The sequence below is a fragment of the Choristoneura fumiferana genome, chromosome 22 (genome assembly GCF_025370935.1).
Source record: "Choristoneura fumiferana chromosome 22, NRCan_CFum_1, whole genome shotgun sequence".
NCBI lineage: Eukaryota > Metazoa > Arthropoda > Insecta > Lepidoptera > Tortricidae > Choristoneura > Choristoneura fumiferana.
In genome coordinates this window covers 7,262,181-7,271,944 of record NC_133493.1, presented here as the reverse complement: position 1 = coordinate 7,271,944, position 9,764 = coordinate 7,262,181, and the positions used below count along the sequence as shown (strand labels likewise).

At 37.5% G+C, this 9,764-nt stretch overlaps 1 protein-coding gene across 3 annotated transcripts; it reads left to right on the top strand.

Annotated features, from left to right (window-relative positions):
- Positions 1-486: 486 nt before the first annotated feature.
- On the top strand, positions 487-9,267 carry LOC141440246 (juvenile hormone epoxide hydrolase-like; the record flags this gene model as incomplete). 3 transcript variants are annotated; one of them, XM_074104704.1, is given in 9 exon segments in its annotated part: positions 487-519; positions 1,021-1,103; positions 2,172-2,354; positions 2,934-3,179; positions 4,822-4,968; positions 5,759-5,978; positions 7,138-7,269; positions 8,104-8,338; positions 9,055-9,267. In XM_074104704.1, coding segments are annotated over 8 exon segments (1,448 nt in total), but the record flags the coding sequence as incomplete, so codon positions are not given.
- Between the last annotated feature and the right edge of the window lie 497 nt (positions 9,268-9,764).

The window sequence follows — 9,764 nt, the reverse complement described above, 5'->3', positions numbered from 1 at the left end:
ATCCCGCGGGAACTATGCAGTTTTCCGGGATTCAAACTATGTGTGTAACGAATTTAAAGGTAAAGTCGTGTTGAATTTGAGTGCACACCAATCGTACCTTCGATAGAACAAGGGCATAATTCCGCTTCCTGTAAAAATAAACAATTAACTCATCTTCCGATTGTTGGACAATTGTGCCATTGATCTTCATTTATCTAAGCATTTACAAGTACATACTGAGTACTGATGAATTTAATTATACACACTCTCATCTATGATTTAATGTGAATTTATATTCCAATCTAATTCCAATCCAAATCCAAAGATTCGCGCCATATTTGCGCTGTCTCTAAATGTCAGATCTAGAAAAAAAGTAACGCATTCTAGAGACAATTAAAAACGCCTCAAACGTTTCAAACTCCAACCAGCTATCAAATTTTATTTTTCGTTGGCTCAAACCGAACGGATGACATTGATTGACTGTGACTGACAGACACACATTTCGGTACACTTGACTCATGACAACAACTCCGTAAAACTGTAGGGGTCAAAGTTGTTAAATTTAAAATATTTACGTTTACGTTTGATGAGACTGTAGACCAGTTCATTATTATAACAATAACAATTTACGTAAGCTTCTAGATTTTTAACTGATAAGATTTAAAATACTACTAATGCACAGTGACACTAGAAAAATCGACTGGTTACTATGTAAAACTCGTATCTGCTCAAATTATAAAGATCCAAAAACAACTTTATCGTGAAACATATTGAAATGCTTTTGCGAGTGAATGTGATTCATTAAGATACGAGATTAAAATAGAAACGAGTTGAAATGCCGGTTCATCTTGTCATGACATTTAGCAAAAACAATGCATAAAAAATGATAAGATAACGTGAAAACGGGATTTAAAAAGTGTTTCCAGTCGTTAATCATATCATTCATGTATTAAAACATTAAGATTAAGACGTGACCCTGCTAACCTATACCAAAAGATAAGCAACTAGTTTTTAACCACATTAAATAACGTATTTTTTTAGACACTGAAAATATGGCGAATAAAAAGGATAATAGAAAAGAAAATATAAAGAAATCTCGGCCAAAGCAACAAAGTTTGTTTTCGGTAAGTCTCATATACTAGTTTAAAATAGAAAAAAGTTTGTTAAACTTGAATTTGTAGGTATGTATGAAGATTAGGAAGTGTAAAATTTAATTATTAAGTTGTTAGCGCTAAGGCTGCTTATTGCTAGTAAATCTCAATATAACTGTGTTTTTTGTACCTACTCCTTACTATGTGTTGGTGTGCAATAAAGAGTTATTGTATTTTATTCTACTCAATAATAACTTCTTAAATTTTAAAACCGAATTATCTATTAGGAGTAGGTATGAGAATTTAGTTTTCCATTCAAATTCAAATATTTAATTTGCTTTCAAAAACAAATGTGTGCAAATACATTTTGTTACCTTTTTATAATAATACAAGTACCCACTTAGTTTGTAATTGTTTAAGTTGCTTTTGTTATGTTATAGGACCAAAAGGATTTTTTTTTATAGCAGATCACATGTCAAATGTATGTCTTTTGTGTCTATTTTAACTGAAAAACTAGCTTGAGAGTGACACCTAAAAATATAGTAAAGAGGAAAACTTTGTTAGGTATATCAGGGGCAATTTCTGAAACTACTGAAACCAATTCTAAAAATCATTCACCAAAAAAAGCTAGACTATGCCCAATTATAATTTTATTATAGGTACTGTTTTTTCTAGAAACATGCAAACTTCACCTGGGATGCACACAAAAGTCTACTAATACAGCTGGATTCGTAAATTATGAGTTAAATATTCCCACATTATGTATTGTTTTATCCCATAGTTGTAATGTATAGTAATTGTAACCTTGAACATGAAACTACCATGAGACTCACTCATATTAAATGATATTGTAATGGATAACTTCTTCGTCTTAAACCGAGTTTAGCTCGACATGTTTCGGGCTATTTCGTAGCCCAGGGTGCTTGCGCGACCAGAGCGGTGGCGCGTAGTGTGCGTGTTGCGGCAGCCGCCGAATCGGGTGCTCCTAAGAAGGGCTACGAAATAGCCCGATACATGTTGAGCTAAACTCGGTTTAAGACGTGAGTTATCCGTTACAATATCATTTAATTGTAACCTTCCTTTTTATTCTGCATGTTTCAGTTTGGTAAAGTGTTCATAGTATTTGCCATACTGTCTGGACTGGCAGCCTACTATGTATTCAATGTGCTGACAACCCCTCCACCGATGCCCGACATGGACCTCGAAGCTTGGTGGGGCCCATACCCCATCACGCAGAATCCAGATGTATCCATCAGGCCGTTCAAGATCGAGTTTTCTGATGTGGTAAATTTATTACCTATATTTTTTATTTTGGTGCATTGCCACTAGACATGCATTTCATCATTATCATCCCTGTAGAATGATTTAACTTGTTAAGTGCCTGTTTTAAAGAACACCACAATGATGATGGACTTCCAGTTTCCACTGATTTTCACTAATATGTTTCCTTTAGAAATAGACGAAGGTCCACAAGTTACCAAAGTGTAACATCCATAGTCAATTCGGCCGTTGCTGATCTTACATTATCTGAACTTTGGCACTCGTGATACAGATCCATAGTCTAGTGCGAAGGCTTGCAAAAAGTCACAATACATGATGCTATTTATATTTTATTCAAATGTGTATTTTTGTAATTTTTGTGCACTGTATAACTTTATTGCTAAATAAAATAAAGTAAATCTTATTCCTTAACCATAAATAACTAATCTCTCATTGGATTGTTAATTTAGAATTTATTGCAAAGTTTTGCTTATTTACATTATTATATCTACGAGTTTATATACGACATAAAGCAAAATTAGATTGATACAAGAACTAGTTAAGTACTTCAGTACTAAGTCTGCATAATTCTTTTATTTCTAGGTAGTAAATGACCTGAGAGAGCGCCTCCTCCACCGTCGTCCCTTCGTCCCTCCCTTGGAAGGAGCGGGCTTCACATACGGCTTCAACTCGGACTTCCTGACCCGAGTGCTTGACTACTGGCAGAACAAATACAACTTCAAGGATCGAGAGCAGTTCCTGAACCAATATAACCACTTTAAAACGAATATACAAGGCTTGGATATACATTATATTCATGTGAAGCCAAAAGTTGTGGATGATGTTGAGGTCAGTGTCAGTACCCTTTTTATCCGACTGCCTGTAGGTAGGTTATTTTTTGAGCTTATATAGGGTGGTTGGTTGCTACGTGCAAAACTTTAAGGGGGTGATAGCCGAGGTATTTTTGAACATTTTTAGCCATATAAGTCTTAGCCGAAATTTGATATTTTTTTGAAGAAAACTGAATTTATAGCACAGAAAAATGAGTTCCAACCTAAGACATTTTTAGTAATTTCGAATGCCTCCATTTTGTTTTTGTGGCAAGAAAGACACTTAAAAAATATTTCATTTGGTCCAATACACACTAAACTATCCAAAATAAAAAAAATTGTTTACAAATTAACGCTCATTGGGGCAATATTGACTCGTGACTATCAAATTCTGGGTATTTTACTAAAATTTCTAAATTTTCAATTAAAAAAAAATATCAAATTTCGGCTAAGACATATATGGCTAAAAATGGTCAAAAATACCTCTGCTATCACCCCCTTAAAGCTTTACACCTAGCTACCAAACACCCTGTACATGTATATATTTTATTTGTCACCCTCTGTAGCCTACACAGGCAAACACCTGGGTGGATTTCAACATATATATGCGGTATCTTAAATTCGTTATAACTTTCGGATTTAATGTAATGCTGCCCCGAAATATTTGACCACCTCACCCGCTACGATATATTATTATCTGATGGAGACTGTACAACTTTGTTTGAAGGAATCATTCAAATTTATCTAAGTATGTCAAATGGTGTCCTCATTTGCATGATAAACAAAAATTATACTTATTTAGAAATCAACTGTGAACTGGAGTATACAAATATTTCAATAGAACATAATTGAATGTCATTATTGATTGGAAGGTGACGTGACACAGAAAGATAAATTAGTTTTCATCACTACAAACATATTTGGTTTCACATTTACACAGTCAAGTCATTATATCAATTCAGTTCTTATCGTCTTTTATTTGATTTAACAGTGATACAACAAATTTACACTTATATAGGTACATAGGTAGCTGAGAGCTTGCATAGAATGGTAATTCTTTGGAAAGTTCGGGCTATGACTGCCATACTGTCTTTGGCGCGGTATATTATGAACATCGATCAATGCATGGAAACATTTTTCAATCGCAATAAAAAATCCTGACAGTGTGTATTGCGCTTAACAAAACATGTCATTATGATTAGTTAAGTGACTTGGCAAAGGACCGGTATGTACCGACCGGTATACGCATGTGCATCATAGACAGTTACAATCTTTTATGTGGTAGAGCTTTACTGTAACCACTTGCTGGCTGCAGTACGAATGGGCTGGCTCGACTCGACCGGGTTAGTCACACTCCCACCGAATACCGGCGTGAAATAGTCGTTTTGCTACTGTGTTTCGAACGTGGGAGATCCAGAGGCCCAACTCCCCTCCCCCTTTAGCCCTCTCTTAGGCCGGCAACGCACCCGCAGTCCTAATAATGCTGTAGGTGTCCATGACCATGGGCGGCGGTGATCACTTACCGTCAGGTGACCACATGCTCGTTTTCCAGCTATTTGACATAAAAAAACAATCCGGTCCAAACAAGTCCAAACGACTTCATGAGGAAGGTGACCTTAGTTGATACAGTAGGACATTCTATAGTTGGTCTGTTCTTTCAGGTAGTGCCCCTCCTTCTCCTGCACGGGTGGCCGGGCTCCGTCCGGGAGTTCTACGAAATGGTGCCCAAGCTGAGCAAGCCGCGACCCGGGTTCAATTTCGTGTTCGAACTCGTCATACCCAGCCTGCCCGGCTATGGGTTCTCACAGGTAACACATGATAACTTTGAACGTGAAACTACCGTGAGACTCACTCATATTTAACACGTTCAGCCCCAGTGACACAACGTCTGTGACTTTTTAGTTCTTACTCCTATGCCAGTGACACGTATTTGTGACGTCTGTGGGATATGCGCTATACCTAGCGTAAGAGCTTAGTGGATCGCGTTCGGCTCCAGTAACGTGCCGCTAAGCCCTTATGCTATGCCAGCCTTTAGGAGGTACGAATTATTTTGACACGACATGCGTGTCACTGGCATAGGAATGAGAACTAAAAAGTCACAGACGTTGTGTCACCGGCACCGGAATGTATTGCGTCTGTGACACGTATACGTGTCACTGGCGTAGAAGTGACATAGAGGTCCTTGTTAATTAATGGTCACTAAGAGGTGGGAGGATGATCTGCCTAAAGGGTTTCGAAAAGAAGCGAGGGATAGAGGAGAATGGCAGCAGCTGGAGGAGACCTATGTCCTGGAGACAACCTGATACGAATGTGACTGGTGTCAACAAACTATAATGTTTGTATGTTATTATCAGTGAATAAAGGCTATTTTTTTTATGACGTTTACTGTGAAATGGTTCCATTGTGGCTCATGAATTGACCATACAAATCTCAATAAAGTATTTACATTTTGAACATGAAACTACCGCCACCGAGCTGCCGCCGAGTCGCCTTGCTTCAAGAAGAAGGGCTACGAATTAGCCCGAAACATGTCGAGCTAAACTCTATTTAAGACGTGAGTTAACCGGATTTCTTTTATGAAACATCTACATTTTCTAGGGCGCAGCTAGGCCAGGCTTGGGCCCGGCGGAGATGGCGGTAGTCATGCAAAACCTCATGAAGAGGTTAAACATCGACCGGTACTACATCCAGGGCGGAGACGCCGGCCACGTGGTGGGATCCCACATGGCAACACTGTTCCAGGATAACGTACTGGGGTTCCATACTAACTTCCCCGCGTTAACGTTCCATATGTTGGCTAACGTGTATTCGTTTCTAGGTAAGTCTAGTTGTAAATGTCAAAGTCAAAGTCAAAATATCTTTATTCAATTTAGGCTATAACAAGCACTTATGAATGTCAAAAAAAATCTACCACCGGTTTGGAAAAACCTCTGTTGAGAAGAATCCGGCAAGAAACTCAACGAGGTATATTTTTTTAAAACAGATTTACAATATTATTAAATGATATCTATACATCACAAGTATTTAACACAACTTTATTTTTAACACAGATTATGAATAAATCAATCAATTAATCATTTAGGGGCTGTTTCACCATCCTTTGATTAGTGTTAACTGGCGGTTAGATGTGATGCCGTCTCTATTTGTTTTGTTCGAATAGACGGAGACGGCATCACATTTAACCGTCGATTAACGCTAATCAATGGATGGTGAAACAGCCCCTTAATGTAGTGCTTACATGCATAAATCATTAGATCCAGCATTTAAACTAAAATGCAGAGATTTTAATAAATTCCCATGAAAGTTCCCAAATATTATATCATGGTTTTCACTGACGTTGCACTAAAAATAACTATGCCAAATTTCATGACCCACCCAGCGGTTGAGATTTCGAGATTTTTATTTTTTATCCCTATCCCGTCTTGGAGATAGTAATAAATAATAAATCTTTATTGTTCAAAACACGTGTATAATTACAATATGAGCCTTGGAGATTTTATTAGTTTTCAATGTGTTACAATACAATCCCCAGTGGATAACCTCATATATGACTATTCATGTTGCGGAATTTCATTGGTAAAGAAATAATTTTAATGATTGTCAGTGTCACTGTGGCGGTTTCTGTGAACAATAACAAAAATGCCCAAAAACGATTAGTAGTCAAAACCGGATCATTGTAAATTATGTTTATAATAAACTACTGAAAAAAACGCTTGGGAATTTCATTTCAACTAATTTCCAAATTAACATCAGAGCTAACAGGTTTAATGATTAGTCAAGATGTCATTGTTCCGACTATACTGAACTATTGCCATATAAATTAAAACAATAGCGCTCTCTTGACAATAGTCATATATTTTTGGTTTACCTTTAATATATAAAAGACCATTAGGTTACAATTACTATTCAAATTCCACTTGCACATAATTGTGTTGTGTGTTATCTGAGGAGTTTCTAATAACAATTGGCTTACACAGGGCAGTTCTGGCCGAGTCTGATCGAAGAGCCGGAACTTCAGAGCCGCATGTATCCGTGGAGCGAGAAGACCATGAGCAGCATTGAGGAGTCAGGATACATGCACATACAGGCCACCAAGCCTGATACCATTGGTAAGGTGTAGGGCCTTCGAGCAGCGCGACGACGCGCGTTGTCAACACGTTTTACTCTCCATAGAGCAGCGTGCGCATCGTGTTTGCATCGATACAAACGACGGCGGGTTTGAACAACTTGTGTGCTAAGGCCACTTTTGTTTTGCAATTGTAAATTAGTAAATATTGCCAGGGCCGGATTTAGAGTTCCTGTAAAAGCTAATAATAATAAGCCCATTCGAAAAATACATGTTATATTATGAAAGTTTTAAGCTACGATTTTCACAGAAATATCAAAAGTAGTCAAAATACCACCAACGGGATTAATCACGCTAACACACACGAGTAATATTTACCTCGTGGTTACTCGTGTGTGTTAGCGTGATAAGTCCAGTTGGTGGTATTTTGACTATGAGTAAAAATCACGAAAGTTTAAAACGTTATAAGTATATCAAAAGTATAAAGTAAAACAATAAATTTAAACAAAAAATAAAACTAAACTAAAAAGAAAAAACAAGTTGGGTCTAGAACTCTGTTAAGTAACTTAAGGATCAACAGTTGGGGCTTACTACTGAGAATTTTAGTTAGTCACCATTTTGAATGAGTTCTAAACTACTTGACTTGTTTTTCTTATTAGTTTTTTTTTCAGGCAGTCCGCGTTTTTGATATTTAAATTTATATACTTAAGGGCTGTTTCACCATCCATTGATTAGCATTAACCGACGGTTAAATGTGATGCCGTCTCTGTTTATACGAACAAAACAAATAGAGACGGCATCACACCTAACCGCCAGTTAACACTAATCAATGGATGGTGAAACAGCCCCTAAAACTGCTAATATACTTCGTGGACAGGTACGGCCCTAACAGACTCTCCTGCGGGCTTGGCAGCGTACATATTAGAGAAGTTCTCAACGTGGACCAACCCAGCGTTCAAGCAAGCCAGCGACGGCAACTTACTCGGCAAGTTCACGCTGACGCACCTCCTGGATAACGTGATGATATACTGGGTCTCGAACAGCATAACGACGTCCGTCAGAATGTATGCCGAGTCGTTTAGTGTGAAGCAACTGGCTTATAAGTTGGATGAGTGAGTGTTTCAAGTAGAGTTGTAAGTAAAAAATCCTGTTTTTTTTTTCAAGAAGACGAAAATAAAGATTGAAGAGGTTAGTTATTATGCAATATGAGTTCATGTTGATATCGAAAATACAAACTGAAACATAGATGCACAGAAAAACCAAAAAAATAGACCAGCGCTGGGAATCGAACCCAAGTCCTCGGCATTCCGTGCCACGTGCTATACCGCTACACCACCACTGGACAACATGTTGATATTTTTAATTCGTAACTGAAACTACCATCTTACTTTCTTACTTAAAATAATTGGCAACGCTTATTAATATTTTTACATTTTCCTACGAACCCGGATCGCCTATCCTACGCCCTGCCTATCCATACCTTTTATAGCGTGGGGGACACCACCACAATAGAGAAATCCCGCTCCAGGCGGATGTGCCTATTAAACTTACTGTCATCGATTGATCTTTTGTAAATAAAAACTAATTTAGAAAAAACATAGGTGTCAAGTTTTTTTTTTTTCAGAAATATGAAAAAAAACGAGTTTTTTTTGTCAATTTACATCACTAGTTTAAATTTTATAATTCACCAGCTTCCCCGCGGCTTCACACGTGTAAACCATCCGGTACTTGGTTCGAATTGTAAATCGAGTATTTTACTAAAGTCCCAAAAATTTACTGAGTTTTTTTAGAGTAAGTTTTCTAATTTTAAACGTTTTTTCTCTTACAGAGTCCCAACGCGAGTACCAGTCTGGGGCATCAAGTTTAAATACGAGCTTCTCTACCAACCGGACGCGTTGCTCAAGCTAAAATACAAGAACTATCTGCACAGCACCGTGGTCGAAGATGGCGGCCATTTTGCGGCATTGGAGAACCCCGAGATACTAGCTGACGACGTGTTTGGAGCTGTCGAGGCGTTCAGAGAATTCCACGCTAGGGGAAGGCGAGTGTAAATTATGGATGTTTTTGATACAACATTTTGGATGTTTTCGGCACGAATCCGTTTTCCAAAGTTATCCGTAGGAAAATATCCTTTTGCGTACCAAAGTTTACCTTTCAATACGCCCGTGGTCTTAAAGATCAGTATCCCAAATCATCCGTTAGGTTAAAAACGTCAGATTCAATGGAACATTCGACGTTACAGTTTTCAAACTTATCTATTTCTTTTACTTAGATACGGGTACAGTTTAGGGCAGAAATATATATACAGCCACAGCATCTAGTATGTATACATCGACATTATAGTTAGTGGCATAAAGGTGTATAGATGTTTTTGACGCTGTGGTGGCATATTTTTGCCTTTGACTGTACTTTAGTATTTGGATGTTATATTTTATAAGAAAAGATCTTGTATAGTATGGATAGTTTAGGAAACTGATTTATTGTGATAATTTGTTGTCAACTCTTTATGTCGCAGTTTATTATAAAAACAACGCAGTT